Source organism: Poeciliopsis prolifica, unplaced genomic scaffold (genome assembly GCF_027474105.1).
Source record: "Poeciliopsis prolifica strain line A6 unplaced genomic scaffold, Auburn_PproV2 SCAFFOLD029, whole genome shotgun sequence".
Taxonomy (NCBI): domain Eukaryota; kingdom Metazoa; phylum Chordata; class Actinopteri; order Cyprinodontiformes; family Poeciliidae; genus Poeciliopsis; species Poeciliopsis prolifica.
The window spans coordinates 1,969,622-1,992,825 of NW_026562404.1; the positions used below are offsets into that span (position 1 = coordinate 1,969,622).

Here is a 23,204-nt window from a genome sequence, read left to right on the forward strand (position 1 = left end):
AGAAAACTATTAGTAATGTATTTTATTTAAGGATTCAGAGTAAAGGGGGATTGAACACAAATGCACATCACACATTTCAGATTTTATTTGTAAAAACAAGACACGACAATCTGTTCCCGTCTTGTTAAAGCAACCTGTTTGTTGCACGTTCAAAATTGGTCTAAGGTTGAAATATTATTTTTGCATGCAGAAAACATTGGGGGAAACTGGGTCGGCGTCCTTTACCAGAAAAAAAAAAAAGTGAAGCCATGTTGAAGATACCGGACACAGACTATTAGGTCTTCCTCTGAAATGGTTTGAAAAGATGGCGAAGCTGCTTTTCTCTGTCATTCAGACACCCTGCAATAAAGAACGGGCAAAACCAGAGGGTCATAATTAATAGAGCGATTCAGACCGTAAAGCACACCCCTAGAAACAGAATGGTAATAATTGATTAGCGAATCACTTTCAAAACCAAAATAATGAGTCATCTTTTTTCCCTTATTAAGATTGCATTAACTTTGCTGCTAAGTTACCCAAGTATGTGTTGGCAGTGAAACATGAACTGCCAAATGTTTGTAGGTAGACATCCTCTCTATAGACAGGCCCATTGTTCCACATGAGATCATAGCCTCCCACTCTTTTCTCCTTGCCAGTCAGCCTAATGAGAAAAAAACAATCCATTAGAGTGCCTAGCATCCCCTGGACAGACTTTATCTTGCATGTCTAAATACATGCCAGTCCATCTTTACCTCTGTAGCATGTTCATTTATACCATACGATTATTCGATCTAACGTGCTTAACAGATAGTGAAAGCCATTATTTTTGAACTCCGCATTTAATGCAAAGACAGGAAGTCCCCCACATGTAGTTTGCTCATGTCAAAATATAATCCTCGTCGTGACGACGCCTTTTACCTTCCCTCCATGTCAACAACATTCAAAGTATCGTCCAAGAGTCTGAACTTCATCTCATAGTCCTCCCGACTGCTGGGGGTGTGTGATGGAGAGGCATTCACCTCAATCAACCACCTGCGAGGAGATGGAAGGTGGCATTCGGAAAACGTACACTTAGCCTTTGGAGCGAGAGTGACGGAAAACCTCAACACAATACCTTCGCATGGCATAAGGCCTGCTGTGGAGCTTCAGCTACATTTAAAATTATAATAGGTAAAGCACTTACGGTTTGAGGTTCTCGTCCAGTAGTATGTCGTAACCGTAGAGCTCGAAGCAGTGTTTGTCGTTTATAATGACCTTTTGGACACTCTGCAGGCTTCGAATAAAGATGTTATCCATCTCTTTGAAGAGGATTTCAATCAACTCTCTACCATGTTTGGCAGTCAGGTATCTCCGAAGCTGTTGCATCTGCCATTTGCATCCCTATTACATATCAAACAGAACAGTGACATACTGTGCCTACAACAGCATATGGTATGATATAAATTTTCAAAATGTCAGACATGTACAACGCCTCGTAAAGTAATTGCACTTTTTATTTAAACATCTTTACGTTTTGATACATTGCAGACTTCAAACTTGGAATTGTGTGATAAATCACAACAATTTAATTTAAAATTGTGGAAACTGAAAATGACTTTTTTTTTCTTCATTTTACAATATTCTAAGGAGCCACGATTGGTTCCTTGGGACTTTTCCTTGAAAATAATGTGCAGTCAGGTTGGATGAAGAGCATCTGGGAAAAGCACTTTTAAAGTCTTGCTGAAGATTGTCAATTAGATTCAGATGTGGAGTTTGAGGAGCCAACTGGAGGCTTACAGATTCAATTGGTGCTGCATGGGAAGCATATGGCACTTGATCCAGGTTTATGGACGCTCACCTCAGCTTCGACAGGAGTTCTCAAAATACATTGCTAAATTCATTTGGGTTTATTTTTAAAGCAGTTTTCACTTGATTGCAGCATGGTTGAATAATTCATCTATGACTGATGTCTGGTTGTCTCAATAGTTTAACTATACAGGTGATTTTAAAAAAACTGTTTTTTTTTTTTTCTTTTTGGATACATACCTCTTCATGATTATAGTGTGGAGCTGTTTTTTGAACAGACACATTAGTGAGGTGCATGTCTGGAATGAACACTAAGGACGACTCAGAAATCTCAGTGGACAGGAGCCTGACAAATGGGATTGTTTCAGTCACACTTGTGCTGTGGATTATTCTTTATACCTTCAAATACTGGCAGGAAAAACAAGAAAGGGATACACTTGTCGTCGATGGTGCTGAGCGAAAAGCGAGTTCCCGAGAAGCGAGCGAAACCATCTCTGTATAACCATGCCTTTAAGGGAACATACTGAAAAACAAAACAATATATATAAATATATTTATACACAATGTGCAGGTAAACAGCAATGTTAACAACTTAAATAAAAATGAATGACTTCTTGCTACATACTGACGTGACCAGGACGTAAACTCTCAAATCAAATTTTCTACCTGTGATAATAAAAAACATGTCAAGTAAGGATTTACAACATATGTAAACATATAATAATAGGATGTCTTATATTGATACTATATTATCTTATGTCAGTATTTCAGTTGATTACCATTAATCAGGTAAGGGTTCTCTATATATCTCTGTGCCACATAGTTTTCCACAGGTGCTGCATCTTTCTGCTCTTCTGAGTGAAAACTTTCCTGTGAAAAACAAGACATATGAGTTCAATTTAGTAACTGAAAGTACTCTAACTTTTTTCATAAAAGGAATAAATGTTACCTTCTTCCAGTCTATAATATCTTTCAGTTTCCTGAACAGGAAAATCCCTTTGCCCTGCGATTTTGCTACCTAAAAAAACACCAGAAAGTTTCAAAGTGAAATAGATTCTTGTCTTTTGGATCCTCCAAACTGAGGATAGTTTGGAGAATCTTTTTTTATTATTATTATTATTTGTATTTTTTGCACTGGGTCTATTTTAGCTCACCGGTTTCATAATCCAGATGCTGCCAGGGTTTCGATTGAACTCCTCTACAAAGAGATGATACTCGCTGGGCAGGACAAAGGTGCAAGGGAAAAAGTCACATTTAGAGGCTTCCTCGCGGCCAACTTCCTTTTCCAGATTCTTCTGGTACCTTTTGAGGTTTTTGACCATAAGATTTTTGCGGGACAGCTGTTTTAAAATACAAAAAAAAAAAAAAAAAAAAAAAAAACACACCAGTTTGTACTTTCTGTTAGAAAAAAAAAAGAAAAGTAAAATGTTTTAGTTTATAATCATAATGCACCAGAATTGAAGATATCTCACCTCGTAATGGTTACGAAAGTGATTTATTTTGACGTGTTCTTCCAGGTATGAGTGGTCAAAATTCTCCCTAAGCCAGCCCACATCACACCAGTTGAAGTCCCACTCTCCATCACTGGAAATGGGAGAAAACAAATCAAAACAAAGAATAAAGAGAAGAAGGATGCTGAGGTCTTTTTGCTTAATGACCTTCCTTACTGCAAAGTTTTTTTCTCTCCCCCAATATGTCCCTGAACTCACTCTTTGACTTCAGCCCAGTTTGGTCTTTGTTTCAGGACATCTTGTATGGTGCTGACTAAGCCGCATCTATAACGTACGCAAATTTTTCCTTCCCTGAGGAGAAGCAGCAACAACATCGCAGTTTCCAGCAGCTAATTTTGTCAGTTCCACATTAGCCAGTTTAGACAAAACACCCACCGTTCCTCACTTTTGCCACTATCATTTGAGGCTTTGCTTCCAGATGTCTGCAAAAGTAAGGAAAGAAAACGTTAAGATTTAACGAAAGCTCTTTTCTTATTTTGTAAAGAAGAACCGGCACTTTCTAACAGTGCTGGGAAAAACGATTTACCATACAAAAAAAAATACTAGGCTAACTGATCTAAAAAATAATAAAGATCATGATCTTAAAAAAAATAAAATAATAAAAAAAAAATAAATAATAATAATAATAGAAAAAGAAAATGACATCTGAGGAAGAAAAAGGGAACTTTTGGTGCTAAACTAAATACATTATAGAAAAAAAACCACACAATTCACATCTTAGTACATTCAAAATATTCTTAGCCAATTTAGGTTGGCTTTTATTGTTGCACCGTCCTTTTACTTGATTGATATTATTTCTCAAGTATCGTTACTCTTACTTGAGTAAAATTTCTGGCTACTTCACTGTCGCTTCGCTGAACACAGAGAAATGCTTAAGGTGACTCTTCTTTCTGAGCGACTAGGAGATGAAGTGAAGTCACAGTAAGCATTAGACATTTTCATTTGAAGAATAGTACCCCGTTCTAACGTGGCGCTAAAAAAAATTGAAAAAAAAAAAAGGTGTCCCTTCTACCCCAATTAATTATTTTGTATTTGTGTCACTTGTTTACCTTGTGCTTCGACATAGACCCGTTCACCACGAAGTAGCAGCAGAAGGCTTCGGAACTTCCTCTTGAGGTATTTGTGTGGAGAAAGCTACATTATCTGAAAGGACGTCAACAAGAGTCGTTGTTATGACTACCGAGGAACCAGCCGGAGAGGGGAGATTGTCCCGAAGCGCTTGCCGTAGTATCCTAGAGAAAATGAGTTTGTTTATTTATATAGCTTGTATTTGTTTGTTTTTTTAATTAATTTATTTATTTGGACGCAGTGGCCTTTACCGGTCTGATTAGCTTTAGACTGTCAAAATGCAATTGAAGATATAATGTGAGGAGAGAATAGAACAATCATCAGTTATGCCTTTAAATTGAATAACTTTCAACAGTTAATTACTATTAAAATGAACTTAAAATGGATGTCATTTATAAATATATTCGAATGAAAGTTGATTTCCAGTTTTTATCGAGCTTTGCTATTTACCACCTGATAACCACACGAGGGCACCAAAACCTCAAATGAGTAATATAGAGTTTTTGGTTCTTTTCTCAACATTAGAATTTTAAACATGAACATATACCCTTTAAAACAATCTAAACTTGTCAAATAATTTATATATCAATATATATGAAATAGTTCATTGCAGAGTCTAGCATTTTTTTTCTTTTCTTTTTTTTAATCTAGGACAACGGTTCTATTGAATAATAGGTGCTGTTCAGTGAGCAAGAACTGTTTAAAAGCAAAAGGTCCTGATTCGAGTCACCTAGTTTGCACTTTGATCTTTCATTCATGCCAAAAGATTAAAATTCTCTCCTCTGCTTATTGAGAAAACACCATTCTCTTCATATTCCCTCTCTAACCTGCTAAAACCAATGGATTTGAACAAATCTATATTTATTTTGTGACTAAGACACTCTGTTTTCCCTCTGTTTAGTACACCTTGCAGATTCTGGTTTTGTTGAGCATTTCGTTTTTCTTTGTAAGACCAGAAAAAGGTGGATTTAGGTGTACTGTTTATTCTGCCTCTGAAGTCTATGCACTGTCCAGCTCATAAAACAGTGTTGATTATTGTTTTTAACATATTGTAGTCGGTAATGTAAAAATATCTTATATCTGGCTTAGATTCTTGTGGAAAGATTAATAATAGGTTAGAACCTCAATCTCAGCTATGCAGTATCAATAAATGATCTATCATATTAGAAGCTAATGAAAAAATAAGGTTTGCCCATAATGAAAATTTATTTCAGTTAAATTAGAATGTGGGTGGTCAGCTACTGCCGTGTCTCAACTGGAAAGCAAAACAAGGCAAACCTCTGAGCCAAAGCTTAGTTTCACAATGTTCTCACAGAGCAGACAAATTACAATACATGTTTTTGTATGTCATTTGGACATGAGAGTTATTCAAGTGAGTTTGGGGAACATACCTTTATCATGCATTGACATATTCAGAATTTATTTTATTGTGAACAACATTGAGGCAAAAGAAGATATGGTAAAAGAAAATGTCCTATTTTAAATTAAAACAGATGATGGGAATATAGTGTCATTAAAATCCTGGACTGGAGCCTCTAATAAAAATGTTGTTATTTTGCAAATGAGCTTCAATGTGTTCAGACACTCTATCTATCTATCTATCTATCTATCTATCTATCTATCTATCTATCTATCTATCTATCTATCTATCTATCTATCTATCTATCTATCTATCTATCTATCTATATCTATCTATCTATCTATCTATATCTATCTATCTATCTATATCTATCATCTATCTATCTATCTATCTATCTATCTATCTATCTATCTATCTATCTACTATCTATCTATCTATCTATCTATCATCTATCTATCTATCTATCTATCTATCTATCTATCTATCTATCTATCTATCTATCTATCTATCTATCTATCTATCTATCTATCTATCTATCTATCTATCTATCTATCTATCTATCTATCTATCTACTATCTATCTATCTATCTATCTATCTATCTATCTATCTATCTATCTATCTATCTATCTATCTATATCTATCTATCTATATCTATCTATCTATCTATCTATCTATCTATCTATCTATCTATCTATCTATCTATCTATCTATCTATCTATCTATCTATCTATCTATCTATCTATCTATCTATCTATCTATCTATCTATCTATCTATCTATCTATCTATCTATCTATCTATCTATCTATCTATCTATCTATCTATCTATCTATCATATTTTGCTATGTTGCTATCTATCATTGTTCTCTTGTATGGCTTGCAGCAAAAAACAGTTTTTTTGTTTGTTTGTTTTTTAAAAAATCTGATTTAAATGTTTTTGTTCATCACAATATTTTCTTTTTACACAATAGTGCAGGTTGACCTTTCTCTTCCAACCACAAACTTGGTGTTTTGAACAGAGCATGTTCAAATAAATAGTTTTTTCCATTTTATAGGTCAGTGACTTTTAAGATCAAAGTTCGCCTTTAGCCATGAGTTTCCATTTATATGACCACAGCAGCTCTGGCTTTCCCATTTTCATGTTCAGCCTTTTATTTGATTTAGAGTGCATTACTTCTTCAGTTTTCAACCAAAAACTTTGGTTCTCAGGCATAACAGTCAGTTGAACCATAGGTGCCTCTCAAAGATCAATCTCTGAGCGCTATTTTTTATATGGAAACAGATTATCTGGGCTTGTTTTAGTGAAAATTTTTGGGTTTGGCATCCCTCCCTCCAGGGAGTTGCTATCTGTCTAGCAGCTGTACATGGTATACATATAATTTTGGCTGACCACTTGTTCTTATGCAACACGAGAAAAATGTAAACGTTATTTTCACCGGTATCTTGGAATAAAGATTGTTTTTGAGGACCAACCCGCAATGGATTTGTCTCTTTCAGACATGCAGCCCGTGTTCTCTGAGGAAATCAAATTGAATTCCAGCTTTATTGTCCAATTTAAATTGTCATATCCAATGCTGAATTTCATTTTGCACAGATTTAATGTTTGCCTCAGTCTGACAGTGCTGGCTTCATCACTGTTGAGGTTTTGCATAAATCTTCACCAATTACTGTGAGGTATCCCACAGGTCATACAGTTTCCAGAAGGTGAAAGTCATCAGTCCTGCAGAACCGTATGCTCCTCAGCAGCTAAACCACAAAGTAGAAAACTTATGGGATTTAGGGTATAAACTGCTATTTGTCTTCAAGTTACACTGCCTGCATTATAGTGCCTATATAGATGTTCTGCTTAGAAATATACTGTTTTGGTAGACGACTAAGCACTGCAAGATTTTGGTTTGAAAATTTTAGGTCAGTAATAGGAGTATGATAAAAAAAAAGAAGACCAAAGTATCCATATTGTTTTAGGTTAGAGAACAGATATTCAGTATTCAGTGGTATAGTGGAGATTTATGAGCAACAAAAATCACCTTTAAGACAAATTTGTCCAGAATTACAATAAAAAATATGCATAATTACAATTTTTTCTTTACTAATAAAATTGTATGCATATCGCCCTTTATTTAGATAACCCTAAATTAATTCCAGTGCAGTCAACTGCCTTCAGAAGTAAACAAATTGGATAATTGAGTAAATATGCCAGTAATTACAGTTATAAATCTAGATGTTCTGTCAAGGTCTCAGATGATTGTTACGGAATATTGGCAAACAAACATTACGTAAACTAGGGATTAAAGTAAACAGATCAAAGATAATGTTTTGAATATGTTTAAAACAGGTTTTGGCTATAAAAAAATATTCTGAACTTTGAATTTCTGAGAGAGCACTGTTCCAACCATAATCTGAAAATGAAGAATATGGCACAACTGTTCAGCTAACAAGACATGGATATTCCCAAACCGATAGTTGAGTGGCTGTGGAGGAGCTGCGTAGATCTAGTGGAAGAATCTTTTAAAAATGAAAGTCAAGTAAGTAGTCACACAGTCCTCAAACAAAACCATTGCACAAAGAAAGGCCAGTTTGCAGTTTGTCAACTGCCATAGAGAAGACACAGCAATCAAATTAGACCAGTGCTGATGTTTTTACCCTATAAAGCTTCACTTGTGGAGGAGGTAAAACATACCACATCCCAGTGGTTACTTCTTTCATGTAGTGAAATCTGGTGGAGGATGTGCAGGGATATTTTTCTCAGCAGGAAAAGAAAAGATACTGGACAGAACTAAGTATCTGTGGTAATCTTTTGTTTTTCACAATTATGTGTTGTTCTTTCAAATAAAATAAGATCAAGTTTGGGGTTGTAACAAGACAAAACGTACACGTCTTGAAAAGACATGGATACATTTATGACAGTCCCTCTTATCACAACCATTCGAGCAGACATTGTGTTAAGAGGTTTATTGTAAATTACTAGATTATTACAGAGACCCATCATTTAAAACTTTTATCCAGTTTACCATCACCAACCAACCTTACAGACAAAATCATGTCAGCTCTACAAGGAAAAAAAATCCAATCTGATCTCCTCTCCACTAAAAGGGGATATTTTATTTCCAGAATAAGTCCAAGATATTTTACATGTTTTTAGACTCAAATATGAGTCCCACCTGTTTATTGCTTCTCTGCTTACTAACTTAGAAGCAACAACACACTCTGGTATTGAAATGAAAATCTCTGGGTGCTGCACACAAATATGTTTTCTAATGAAACATGTGGAAGCCCAGAATAACAGGTCAAAGTGGGATCTGAAATACCTCTGCAATTTAATGCATTCCTTAATGTCTCCTTGTTCTTGCTGAAGTTTATGAATGTTTTCTTCTGCCGAAAGCCACAACAGAAGCAAAGGCACCAAGGCTATTGTCAAACAGAACGTAGCGTATTGTGCGAAAGCAAAGTCTAACTTGTTGAGTTGACGGCCTGATAAAACAAAAAGAATAAAGAACAATGTCAAGCTTAACTCTGTGGATAACATCTGATGTTTAAAGACTGTCATAATGAGCTAAGTTGCAAAATACAATTTAAACTCCTAAATGTGTTGCACAACACAAGGAGGAGGGAGACATTTAATTGAGATACGTTTATTGCTCTCAACCTCATTTTATTGCCTTAATTAGCAATGCCAAAACATGTTAACCGCGGAGATTGTGTTCCTTCTCTGTTTAGCTCTGACTCCCCACTTATGGTAAATAACTAACAATGAACCCACACTGAAAAAAGCAGACTGAATAGACCAGAATGTACAAGGTCTTTCGCAGCATGCACACATCCTGAAACCGCCAAACCACACACAGTCAACTTCCCTGATAGCGCTCTGTCTCCACAACTGGGTTGAGGAGAAAGAAAACAGAATATGGTCTTAATTTATCTGGAATTCTCTGTTTCCCAGCTTGGGGATTGTGCCAGAGGACTTGGGTATGGCACAAAACCTTAGCCTTAGGGAATTTGGAAGGGGACCAGAGGGCAGTTATGAGTCAGACAGATTTGGCTTCAGAGGATGCTTCAGTAGGACAGTTAACGTGTCTATTACTGGGACTAAGGAAGTAAATGGTTTCAGAGGCTGTAGATTATTAAACAAACAACAACAAAAAAAGAGTTTAATTATTTTCAGGAGCTTATACCTTTGGTTCATGTCAGTGTTCTGTTCATGCATTTCTATGTTTGCCCTTGGGTTTTGGTCTATTTCTTTCATCTTCAGGTAATTATTTCCACAAGTGAGACAGTGCCTTCAGACGTAGTTATAAAAAAAAAATCCAAATAACTCTGTTTCCTCTTTGTTATTCTGTTTCAGGCTGTCTGGCAGCTCAATATCTGAGCGTAATAAACACCCAACGGTCCAAGCAACTAAAGGGAAATTGGAGTTGCAGACTGGAGAGAGCAAAGTTTGTTTTAATAACACTGATTTGAGCATGATTTGGAGCAACCTCCACCTAAAAGTCACCCAATCTGTGCTCCAGAAGTGTGACTCATTTCTACTTCCACCACCTGCATCACTGCCTTTCATTAAAAAATATGTTCCTGTTTAATTGCTACATCTTTGGCTCCCATTTGTCACCTCAGAGCGTTTTTACTTTGGTGAGGTCACATCCATCCATCATGGAGTAACACATACGATTTCAGTTACTAGTAGCTATTTTATGTTTCACATGATATTGCAACAACAGCAATATAGCTTTCTTTGGCACACACCGTTCACAGATGAGATTACTCAACTAAAAATAATTGATTTCATAGATAATGTTCAATAAATCATTCAATAAAACATGCAACTTTTTGTAAAGCTTGTCGTAACCCCCCAAAACTATTTAATATATTATTCCATTCCAACTGCAGATTAGGTTTATTGGTAAAATATGCAAAAAAAAAATGTTTTTGCAATAAACAAATTACAAAAGAACAATTTAAATAACTGAACACAAGCAATAACACAAGTGCTTTCTTCAAATACCACACGAAATTATTTGAACTCCTTCCTTGTAAACGTCAGTGGAAGCAAAGCATCACTGGGCAATGCAGTGCTTCTTTGAGGATGTTCTTTTTTAGATAATGTTCTTCTCACCGCAAACACTCCAGGTGTTCAGGAGTTGTAACTCAAACACACCTAATGCAGCTATCATGTCTTTGATTGATTGCCCACACTATGAAACATTCTGTTCAGGTATTCTAATAATTCTAATACTGAATTGGCAATTAAAAGTAGAAGTTAGTCATTAATTTGGATCAAAACCTCATAATTAGTTCATTTTGAATTTTGTTCCTAGTTTGTCCCTGTGTAATTTATTGTAAACACCTGAGCAGTTTTGAGTTTTGCTCATGATCCTGTTTGCAGGAGGTTGAATGTTTTCAGCATAAAGTATGTGATGCCACATTGTTTTTGTTTTATAACAAATAATTGTATTGTTCTGTACTCACTTATCTACTTATTTCTATTATTTGTACCATTTTATTTCAAGTGTTTTTCTTTTTTGGCTATTTATAAAGCATTTATGTCATGTTCTGTTGTTTTCAAGAAAACTTTCTTTCTTCTTTCTTTCTTTCTTTCTTTCTTTTCTTTCTTTCTTTCTTTCTTTCTTTCTTTCTTTTTCTTTCTTTCTTTCTTTCTTTCTTTCTTTCTTTCTTTCTTTCTTTCTTTCTTTCTTTCTTTCTTTCCTTCTTTCTTTGCCAATAGGCTCCAAATAATTGTCGTTTCACTGACTTCTATTTTTAATGCAGTCTTCTGCATTTTGCTTAATGGAAAATGACAATCAATTAATCAAATTAGGTCTTAATATATATGATACAACTTGTGAGACTTCAGTATCGCACGTGCTCGGCAGTCTCCTGTTGCGTAAGGGTGTCGGGAGAGGTGTGGGCGTGGACCTTTGCCTCTCCACAGCCCCACACCTTTGATTTGGGCTTTTTTAGGAGAAGTGACATCGTGGATCATCGCCCCGCTCTTTGCGAACGTCGTTTTATTGAGACGCAGGCACGTTTGCAGCTGATATTAAGACGGGGAAATATTTACTCCCACTTTAATGCGCTTGCTCGGCATTAGATTTATGACTTCATTTCAAAGAGTGGGAAGCCTAAAAAGGCCCCCGCTGTCTGTCCGGACCATGTGAGCGCCGAGGATTTACAGCAAACTTAATGGATATACGTTCTCATCTCACTATGATTCAGTTTTGGAGAGTCTGACGCAGCGAAAATGCTGAGCTTTCACACAAGTATGATGGTTTTCCGAATCCTGGTTCTGATTATTTTGCAAGGTAAGTTTCCATTTATTTATTTTTTTAAATGTATTTAAAATATATTTATACAGTTGTCGCCCTGGGGTTTATTTATTTATTTATTTATTTATTTATTTATTTATTTATTTATTTATTTATTTATTTATTTATTTATTTATTTATTCATTGAACTTATTTAACATATTGTTTCGCGTCCTTTTAATAAAGGCGTTTTGATGCCCCACGTGAAATCCGAGAGCGACCCCAGAAGTGTCCCGGACTCCCAGGTGATGGGCTCCACGGGATCCGAGGCTTCAGAGCCGCCTGAGACCTCAAGGTCCAGACAAAAGCGCTGCACCTGTTATTCCTACACGGACAAAGAGTGCGTCTATTACTGCCACCTGGACATCATCTGGATTAATACACCTGAGTAAGATGGGATTCTCAGAAGAACTGATCTGATCACAATGTGTCTTTTACAAGTCGTTGCATCGTTTTAGACTAACACAATGCAGCTCATCATTTAGGAGAGAAAAAAAAGTGCCTGGCGTCAATTCGTTTTTATAAAGTCTAAAAAAAATTGAGGGCTGCATTTGTATTTATTCCCACCCTCAGTCAGATCTTTGCAAAACCACCATCCACAGAAGCTACAACGCTTTTCGGGCGTCTGCTTGGTGCATCCAGAAACAAAATGTTTTGTTATTTTCCTGTTTTGCAACCTGCAGCAGCGTTGCCATGAGTTGTTTAGCTCTGTTTGCGTTCCCTTCCACTCTGACCTGCTTCCCCTGTCCGTGCTGAGCTGAAGCATCCCCACAGCATGATGCTCCCACCACCGTGTTTCACAAATATACCGCTTTGTGCAGCTCCTCTAGAGTCACCATGTGCCTTTTGGCAGCTGCTTTCCCTGATGTTAGTTTACACACAAACAGATGATGCTGCATGACTTATAAAGCCAGTCTTTTGCATTGGATCTGATTTGAGTGAATCAGGAGTATGCACATCTAATGAGTATGCACATTAGATGTGCATACTCCAGGTTTTAATCTGTAAAAAGAAAACTAAAATGTATTCTTTTCCTCACAGTTATTTTCTATGCATTGTGTGAATAACTATGACATGAAATCCAATAAAACACAATAAAAGTCTGTTATTTTAGCACAAAAAATATGGATAAACCGGCAGATGTTTGAATACGTTTGTGAAGGCGCAGGATAACAGTGCAGCATGTGCGGCATAGTTTCTGCAAGCACCTCTAGACAGGATCCCGCCATATGTCAGTGAGGACAGAGTGAAGGAAATTATCTGCCGATTGGCTTGCGGTGGGTTTGTGCAACTAAGAGAGAGGAATCATTTATGTTTAGGGAACACGCTATTGTCAAGTCACACCCTGTCATATTCCCCCAAGGCGACGCAGTTTTAGTTCATGTGATGACAAGCCCGAAAGAGACATCTCGTCTTTCCCCAGTTTAAATTCACATGCTAAGTCTCTGTAGTATTGTCTAGTAGAGCTTGCACCATGCACCCATTTTTTTACTGGATTAGTATGAACTCAGAACTTCAACTGGGTCCAATAGTTTTAATAATCGTCTTATTGTAATTTGACTTTCAGGAGTCAGAACAAAAGTAATTTTGCTAAAGTTTAATGTTAAGAAAATAAAAGCCTTGCAATACGATTGAAGAGACAGCAGAAGGTGTTTTATGGCACAATCACATTTTGTCAAACTGCAGCCGTTCAATTTTTATTTATAGAGCACAGCGAAGGCGACACAAAGTGCTTCACAGAAAATTAAAAGACAAACCACAAGTAACCATGTAGAAAAAGTACAAAAAAAGTGTAACCATCACAGGTTTGAAGCACTGAGATTGGTATCTCGTGGTAATAATAATCATATGGAATTGATGTCAGAAAGAAGTGCATAATTGTAAAGTGAAGGGACAAGAATGCCTTGTCTGTATTTTACAAACTTTTATGGTTGGAAACTAACCCTTCGCATTAAAATTAAAACATTAACTCACTGTGAAGTATGGTGATGACTTCGTCACGCTGTGGGGATATGTTCTTCATCACAAACAGGGAAGCTGGTCTTAGTTGACGAGAAGCTGGATGGAGCTAAATGTAGAGCAAACCTCAAAAAAATCCTGGTAGAGGTTGAGAAGGACTTGAGAAAGTGGAGGAGGATTCCCTTCAATGACCCAAAATGCAGCCCCACAGGTAGAATGGAATGCTTTAGATGAAAGTACGATCATGTGTTGGCACTGGAGCTCTGATGACCTAGCCTTATAGAGGCTAGGAGATACCAATGCAATGCACATTTAAGTCAGCTCATAACTTTTTTCAAAGTTAGTTTTAAAATGTTGCTGCCAATATTGGTCTTTGGTTTGATGGTGGCATGAATCGTTGCTACCTAGTCATGCTAAATTTAGACTGAAAATAATTTCAGCTTTAATGTTTTTGATAAAGCAACAGTCATTGGTAGGAACATGACAGTGTGATAGTTGTTTTCGGTGGTTGACATTTTACTCTGTTACCGCAAAACAGTCCTATTTCAATCACTAAAAGTAATAAACAGAAGCCGTAAACAGGGGCGGTGACACATGCACGCCAGCATGTCGGGAAACTTAAATATCTCAGGCGTATCTTCCTGCAGCATGTTTTTTTTTTTTTTTTTCTTCTCCATGTTCTGAGGAAAACTGCTCTAAGCATTCAGGCAGTGAGACCACAAATTACAATCAACGTGTTAAAATATAAATTTCAACACTCAGCGTTGACACCTTTATACCACATCCCAAGCAAGAAATCAAGCAACCATCCATATTTTTCTTTTTTTTCTTCTTCCTGGCTTTGGTGCCAAGATTGCCACAGGCTGTCTCAGATAAACAACTAAATTTATTACTTCAAAGCATGTCAGGACAAACAGACATACTTCAAATACCCAATGAAGCAATGAAATGGAAAACAACAAATTTCTTTTGTAGGGAAATCTCTGACTAAACAATACAAAACCAGGATGAGAAAGTCAATCTTTCTTTGATACATGATTATCCAGTCCCTTGTGAAAAGTTTTATAGCCTTTTCAGCTTTTTTTTCATGTTATCATGACTATACCATTCTGAATACACTTGACTTAAACTATTTTGTTGTGGCTCTAACTGTATGCTCTGCGCTGCTATTTTGCTGGACGGTCAAATTTTGTCCTAAGCAGTTTGTAATAGAATAGAATAGAATAGAATAGAATAGAATTCAACTTTATTGTCATTGTACTGTCACATGTACAAGCAATGTCTCCATTGTTGCCGATTTAGCTCCATCTGTTATTCTTTAAGCTATGGCTAACTTCGCAGTACATATTAGAAAAAAAAATGTTCTCAATGACATGCGAACATAGGGTGTGTTTGTTTTCTGCACACACCGCATTTTACATAAAGGTCAAAAGGGTGAATTTCAGTCTTGTCTGAATGCAGCACATTCGTCCAACATGATGTATGACACATGGAACATCAAGCAGGACTTCTTATCGCCACCTTTTCACTTACACAATATTATTAGCTTTCCTGTTCACAGATTCTCCTGCCTAACTGGATGTCTGCAGCTCCTCCATACTTACCATGGACCTTTAAGATATTTATGAGTTGCTCATATACTGAAATTGACACAAAGTTTGAAGGGACTTTCAGAAATCCAGTTGGTTGCAGTTTATTTTTTTTTATCAGAGTAAAGGAGGACAAATCAATACTTGTTTTCAAACCTTAATTTGTTCAAAAGAATTTCACTTTCAGTTCATAAATCTGAAATACTCTGTGTTGGTTTATTAAATTATAATAAAATTCAAAAGGTGAATAAGGTTCAAAATGTGTAGTTAGATTGGCATGACAATGTAGTAAACAAAGCTTCAGTGAAGCTTTAGTGAGTCTACTTTTTAGTCATACTGACAAAGACTTAGCTAAAAATAATTTCCAAATTTAATGTTGTTGTACATGAAAGTGGAGACTCCTTATCTCCCAAACGTGAAACAAAAGGGGGTACGCTGTCTCAAAGCAAGTCCCTCCTCACCACCTTATTCTAGCATTTTCAGAACCATTTGTAGTTTATGTTAAACCATAACTCTGACACACAGCTGCCAATTTAGTCTTTTAGCCTAAGGGCAATCGGTTGCAAACTGGCAGACAAAGGAGGAGCCGAGCACTGCAAAGTGGAAGCAGTGGGAGACATGTCTTACACTGCAGGTAGACACAGACAGTTTGGCATATTCTAGCAAGTAAAGGAGGGAAAGTGATTTATTTTTCAAAGAATCTTTCACTTTTCATGATAAGTGTTGCCACAGCTAGTCCTTTAAGGACATTCACGATCAGGATATGACTCAAAATGAAAATGAGTTTGAGGCTCTTGTTCTATACTAAACATAGCACGTCATTTTGAACTTCAGTCCTTCGCCGCTGAATCCAGGTGTTTGTTTGCACTTTATCTTAGGCGCACTGTGCCTTATGGTATGTCTAACTACAGAGGACCAAAGAGAAGGAGACGTGATGCTGCTGCAGCACCAGCGCCTGAAGGTGGTCGAACTCAGATACGCCGATGTGTCTGTGCTGTGACAGATGCAGACCCCGGGTGTCAACGCTTCTGTCTGTCGAGGTACGCCTAACTCCAGCTTGCAAAACTCTGAAAGGTGATATGTTTGCATTACTAAAGGTAATTAGGAGTAAATATTAGAGTGGTTCCACCAGATACCTAAGATGGACATGAACCACAATAATTATTGTCATGAGTGGAAAGCAGAAAAACACTTTGACTTAAATTCACTTTAATTACACACTGAACGGTGCAGAAATTTCAACTTTAAATTTGAGTGCATTTTTTTTTAAGCACCAAAGCCATATATTACTTCCATAACTAAATGAATGTTTGTCCAAAAATGACAAATAAAACAAATAAAAATGTTTTACCCCTTGGGCTCCAACAAAAACTGTCAGCACTGAAATATTCATTACATATTTGCTATAAGGATACAGTTTTCTATCTGGTTTTGAACATATCTGTAAAAAAATCATAATTTCTTAATTGGTACTTATACTTTATTGACTGAAGATCTTTCAAAATTTCTTTGTCGAAATAAAGTGCAGTGTGCTGTTAAATCTGGTTTGGCCTGAGTTTTTTAGGTCGGATCTAATTTATTGGGTAAGAAGTCGAGCGCATGAGTGAAACCATCTCAATATCCTTATCTTTTCATGATAAACATTCTTGTTAAGTCTTAACAAAGTATCAATGGTAATTTAGTCAACTGATAATCTTGTTTAAATAATTTTTAAACATTTTTTTAATCCCCCAATTTTGCCTGAATTGGACAGCAGTCGCTGTTTCTTCCCATCGTTTTATCTTGCCCAGAATGATGGAAAATCTGCCTTACACCAACAAACTGGAGTCCTAAATTGAGCAGTCCTCCTTTTTCCTTTATTATGTAAAGGGTTTGATTGCATAAGCTTGGTTTTTGCCCCTGCAAAATTAATTTAAAAATTAGCTTGTCCCACTCATAAAAGTGTTTGTTATTTTAACTGGAAGAGTTTGGAACAAATAAAGCATCTCAAGCAAAATATTCATCTTAATTTTATCAAAACGTGACACAAAGCTTAAGATTGATATGAAATTGTATGTTTCAATGTCCTCATTTATTTTATTGCAGAAGAGCTTAAAGCATCACTATTTAAATGAGTAAGTGTCCTGCAGAGCACATGACTGGCAGCATCTGGAATTGATCACAGTGTTGTCTTTAACTGCACCTCTCAAATCGGTAAACTCTATTATGTATGCTTATAAGTATTCAGACATTTTTCCAGAATAAAGCATTATTATGTTTGGGCGTCTTGGTTTCTCATCTTGAGCATATGATTGGCCTTAATCCACAGAGCTCTTACACTCTTGGCAGCGGCCTCAAATTAATATTAAAAAATTCCTCCCGTCTTTGTTGTTGTTGGGTAAACTAAACCAGCCTTGTTATCTCTGCAGAGGAGTGTTTCTCCTAAACAAAGTGGCATAATTACTGGTTTAAAGCCTATGGTTATGCATAAATGTATGTGACTATGTTTCACATAAACCCATATTCACGTTTTCTATGTTTTTGACATAACTACTGTTTAATGCAAGACTAATTTGAGGGAATGTTCCTTTAATAATACTGAAATTTTCTCTTTAAAGCCCACATCAGACTTGACTATCCAGGAGTCTCCACAGAGTCCCCTGCTTTGGATGATGCCACAGCAACCGTCCATCTTCTGCTGTTCCTAGGTCAATGGATCTTTCCACTCCCCTTCATCCACTTCCATTTGACCTCCGTTTGGCTCCTTGACTCCCAGGTACAAACTGTAAAAAAGAACTTCGGAGTTGCATATTGCCAACATTCCTCGGCATCAATACTCTTGGAACAAGTTCCATCAGGCCAACAGGTTTCAAGAAGTCATCTGGAAAATTCGATGCAGACCTCTTGGGGCTATTCTTACTTTTTGCTACCTTTTTGAGAAAACCCAAGGGATTGTTTTTCACTATCAACGCAATAGCAAGTGACCTTGCTTATGTCAAGCTTAACCAGACCAACTTCTGGTTTTGGTTTATTTGCTGTTGACTGTAACTTTCAAACTTAGTTTTGTCTAGACCAACATATAAGCTTATAAAAGTGTATGAGATGGTTTGTTCCACAGATCAGGCCACAAAGCAATAAATGTCCAAAGAAATCCAGGAAACCCAGGGAATAATGGGGTGAGGGCTTGTCATAAAAATAGGGAAACAAAGGCTTGAAGTTGCAGCACAAAAGTACTGGACATACTGTTTTAATTTGATATTTTCCAGATTATTAATCATTGATAGGAAAGGCACTGAAAGCCCAATTTATAAGTACACCTTACTTGTAATGTATCCTTACTCCCCTTCAGAACTGCTTTGATTCTTTCCTGCAAAGATTCCGCAAAATGTGCCTTTTGTCAAGTAACAAGTCTGAGATTATTTCAGATTTTTGACTTAGGTAGGGTGTGCTGTTTAAAATTCGCACAGTTGATACTAAGGAACCCAAATGATGCCAGAAATGTTCCCCATACTATAACGACACCTATACTGGTCAGAACTGTTGATGGTGGATGGACTCATACTTTGCAGATATTTAATCCTAACTCTGACCGTATCATCCTAATGATGCATCAACATTGCTACTTATCTGGTCCTACAAAACAATAACAGTTTTGCAGTTTGTTAAAGTTCAGTGTTGGTAAGCATGGTAACTTCAGTTTTCTGTTCTCTCACTGGAGTGGTTTCTGATGTGGTCTTCTGCACTGTAGTCCATCTACTGCAAGTTTTGAAGACTTTTATATTCAAAAATGGCATTCCTTGGATGTAGCTGTTAATAATTTGGGCAATGAAGATTGACACGAACAGGTAGAGTAGAGCTGCATGAACTGTACTCAACTGTGACTTGAATATAACCATCAGACACTAATTTAACATTTCTTAAACTCTGAGGTGGTTAGCAGGTATGGTATGTTTTTTTATGTGGTAAATGGTAAATGGCCTGTATTTGTATCGTGTTTTATCAAGCCCAGAGGACCCCAAAGCACTTCAAACTACCTTCATTCATTCATTTATTAATAATACCACTTCTGATTTTTAAGTAAGACAGTCCTACATTACATAGAAATGTCCATTGGCATTATGCCTTTGGGTCACTCTGATTATTCTTTGAAAAACATGTCAATAATTTATGCAGCTGCAAGTGAAATCGTTTGTCCTCAAACATTGTCATTGAATCAGAAAAAATGGGCAAGCGTAAGGATTTAACGGTATTGAACATGGTTCAGATTTTCCAAGCATCTCTAAAACTGCAGCTTAGGTGTTTCTGGTCTTTAGTGGTCGGCGTTTCTTAAACTAGTCCAAGAAAGGACAACTGTAGGGTCATGGTCAACCAAGGCTTACCAAGTGAAAGTTGGCCCTTGTGTTCAGACCTAACAGACACAGCCTGCTTTAACTCAAACAGTTGAAATTAATGGTATTTCTGATACAAAAATGTCCAAATACACAATGCGATTTATTACATATGTCATAGCATACCTGCTAACCAGTGGAAACAATGTTTCCTTATAGATATATCTTCTTGTACTAGAGATGGCAACAAGTTTGAGCCAGATTGTCTGGCCTTAAAATTCCAGACAATCTCAATTCAATCAAACATATTGATTGCATTGAGAAGGTCAGACACTTGTCTTCCTTGTCTTTGTCTGTTTATTGTCTTCTTTGAATTGTTGTACTGAATTGAATTTTGTTGTGCTTCTGTACAAAACCAATACAAAGCATTCTGATTCTGATGTTTGGATTGTGCTGGACAAATAAGTCCAAATCATAGAGGTCACATCCTTGGATCTCACAAGACTGAAAGGACCTGCTAAAATGTGTTGGTACTAGATATCACAGGGCACCTCCAGCATTCTTGTGGAGTTCATCCTTCGATGGATTGGGGTATTTTCAGCAGCAAAAGTGCACCAAAATACTAACAGACACATGACCATGATGTTAAGCCTTATGAGTGTTTAGTTTGTCTACAACTTTGGGCATGACATGAAATACAACATCAACACTAATACAGAAATGTTCTATAGTTAATTGGAAGGAGCATCAGCCTTAAAGAAAAATAACAGTGGACTTGTGAATGTTGCATTCTTTAAAACTAAAGACATTGGGATTAAACCCATGTTTACAAAAGAATTCAGAGTTTCAGAATTTCCAGACGCAGTTATTTTATTATTTTGTAAACTATGTATAGCATGTATAATGTGTATGCATAACTTGTATGTACATTTCAGACGGCTGTATTCATACTTAACAAACACAAAACCACGTATACCAGGATAATCCTAATTGAATAATGATCAATGATCGTGATTTGAAGATTTCACTAATTTGTCTAGCCAATTGAACAGTTTTCATTGTTGGAGCAGATTGTGAGTTAAAGGTTGGGGTATTTTGGGGGAAATGAATTATCTTACTCTCTTGTTAAAACATGTTGCTCGAATCTTATTTGTTATTGTTTTCCTGCATCTCATCTTGTAATAAAGAATTTATTTCTTTTTTTGACAGTCTATTCAAAAGCGTTATTTTTGCTGTCATATGTGCACATAGGACATGGGTTTATATTGACCTTCCTTACTCAATGTGGAATAAAAGTGTACAACAACTGTAGCTGTACATGTTCTATTATTTTGCCACATCTTGTGAGAATATTCATTTGCAAAAACATGTACAAATATATTAAGCATTTCTTTTTTTGTGACTAGATTATAAACTGTCTTTATGTATTATTCCAAACAATAAAATATTCAGGTGTGAATATTCAGCAGCACCAGATATTAAAAACAATATATGAAAACAAGATGAATGATATCATCAAAAATAGTATCAATAATAATATACTGTATAATGTAAATACTCTACAGTTATTAGAGATAGGAATATTTAACTCGTGATCTAAGGAATGTGCAAATGAGTTGGATTACTTTTCAAAACATTTACATAATGTGCATGTGTTTGAAGATTTTAAAAATTCCTATATGTATATATTTTTTTTCCCCTACAATTTGCAGCCGCTTGTCATTACTTGGAACCACAGAATAATGCTAAGAAGAAAAATGCATAATACATATTGATAAAACGTCAGATGAGCTTGTGGTCACATTGCGAATAGTAAATTGCCTCATGTCAAAAGCGCTGCAAAGTACTTTAGCTCTCAAACTCAATAGCCTAATTTAATTGCATGTAATTATTTTACTATTAAATTAAGTAAAAGCAGATATTAGCCTCAACATTATCTGTATATGTGCTGAAGGCCAATAATAAATCAATGTAGGCAGGTATTTGTAGAAAAGCTCACAAAAGACATGCTGCAAAAATAAACCGTGGCTGGGATTTCCTCCTATCACCTGTTTATCTTGTAATTTTGAGGCAGGAAAGTATTTTAATCCTGAACTAATTTTGTATAATTTTATTTTATATTCACAAATAATATTGATTTCATGTAACAGAGTTGTTGTAATTAGTTTGAGAAATGCTCTTTTATTTGACCCCCAAAAAAAGTACTTACTAAAGACAAACTTTTTTTTTTTACTCTGTACATTGGCAAATTTCAGTTTTCTTGAGATATAAAGAACTAGACATTTCCAAATTTTGCTGTTTGCCTTTGGAATGTATAGTTTGATTATTTTTGCCTTACAAGCAGCTTTTCCCTTTCAGATGCATAACATAAGCTGCTGTCAGCCTTTGAAATACTAATACCGTTAAATTTTCCGGAATGTTTCACTATGTCCAGCCTAAATAAGCCTACCCTGGAGCCTCAAGCTAAACCCTCTCCAGTCAGAAAGGTCTCATTCCCACAGCACACCATGGGAAACACCTTTAAGCAGACATCCTGACCATGCAGTGGCAGGTTCAGGGCCTCCACTCTGGCTTAAAGGTTGTTGTTTGAACTCTAGTTTTGTAAATGAATAGATTCTTTGTTTTGCACAGCTAATATTTAATAGCCACTAGCAATTGAAAAGCACTGAAACACTTTCCTGATCACACGAGCATTTTCTCCATGACGTGATATGAATAATCTCCAAATTTGGTGTATTATGTGTCTTACAGGTTGAATTACTCCTTACATTTGTGATGAATTAACAAACTGAGTGCAGTCATTCCACTTTCATTATTTCAATATATGAACATCATAACTGCAATTTAAAGCAAAACACAATTTCACTGCATTGTGTTGGAGATTAGTACCAGTGATACTTTTATGCACAGTCTTGAAATTATTGTTCAGTAACTTTCAAAAAAGTATTTCCACTGAGTAAACCTTGTGGAGAGTGAGTACATTTTGAGTTACACCACAGACTTGAAACCTATGAGTTACAGTCGGTCAGCTCTTATAGGCTTGCAGCAGACTTTGAAGCCAGCAGCCATTATACCAATAAAATTTATACTACTGTAGATGACAGCATTAAGACAAAGGATAAAAATGGATCTTCAGAACTGAGATCCACTAACTTTTCACACCCGAATGGCTTGAGTGTCTGCGATGGACTGGCGACCCCTTCAGGATGTACCACACCTTTTGTCCACCATTGACCGCTGGCCTTTGACCTCGCAACCCTGCAAAGATAAGCGTGCTAATGGATGAATGGATGGTCTAAGTGCATAATAGCCTCTTGTACATTTTGTACCATGCTTGTCTCACCTTAT

General features: G+C 36.3%; 2 protein-coding genes across 3 annotated transcripts; one reads left to right on the forward strand and one right to left on the reverse strand.

The window, feature by feature from the left end:
- Window positions 1-70: 70 nt before the first annotated feature.
- ttll9 (tubulin tyrosine ligase-like family, member 9) lies at window positions 71-4,453 on the reverse strand. Its single transcript, XM_055049747.1, has 14 exons — window positions 4,325-4,453; window positions 3,651-3,697; window positions 3,474-3,566; window positions 3,237-3,348; window positions 2,919-3,104; window positions 2,714-2,782; window positions 2,544-2,634; window positions 2,390-2,430; window positions 2,200-2,287; window positions 2,005-2,063; window positions 1,163-1,359; window positions 898-1,011; window positions 516-640; window positions 71-339 (listed from the first exon to the last, which is right to left on the reverse strand). The coding sequence occupies exons 1-14, from the start codon at window positions 4,337-4,339 to the stop codon at window positions 275-277; spliced, it is 1,302 nt and encodes a 433-aa protein (XP_054905722.1). The 5' UTR covers window positions 4,340-4,453; the 3' UTR covers window positions 71-274.
- Window positions 4,454-11,663: 7,210 nt separating this feature from the next.
- Window positions 11,664-21,163, forward strand: edn3b (endothelin 3b). Of its 2 annotated transcripts, none has more exons than XM_055049947.1 (4): window positions 11,664-11,998; window positions 12,188-12,389; window positions 16,428-16,589; window positions 18,147-21,163. In XM_055049947.1, the coding sequence occupies exons 1-4, from the start codon at window positions 11,938-11,940 to the stop codon at window positions 18,160-18,162; spliced, it is 441 nt and encodes a 146-aa protein (XP_054905922.1). In that variant the 5' UTR covers window positions 11,664-11,937; the 3' UTR covers window positions 18,163-21,163. The 2 variants fall into 2 exon arrangements, with proteins under 2 accessions (XP_054905922.1, XP_054905923.1); XM_055049948.1 differs by having other exon boundaries at window positions 16,461-16,589.
- The last annotated feature ends 2,041 nt before the right edge of the window (window positions 21,164-23,204 follow it).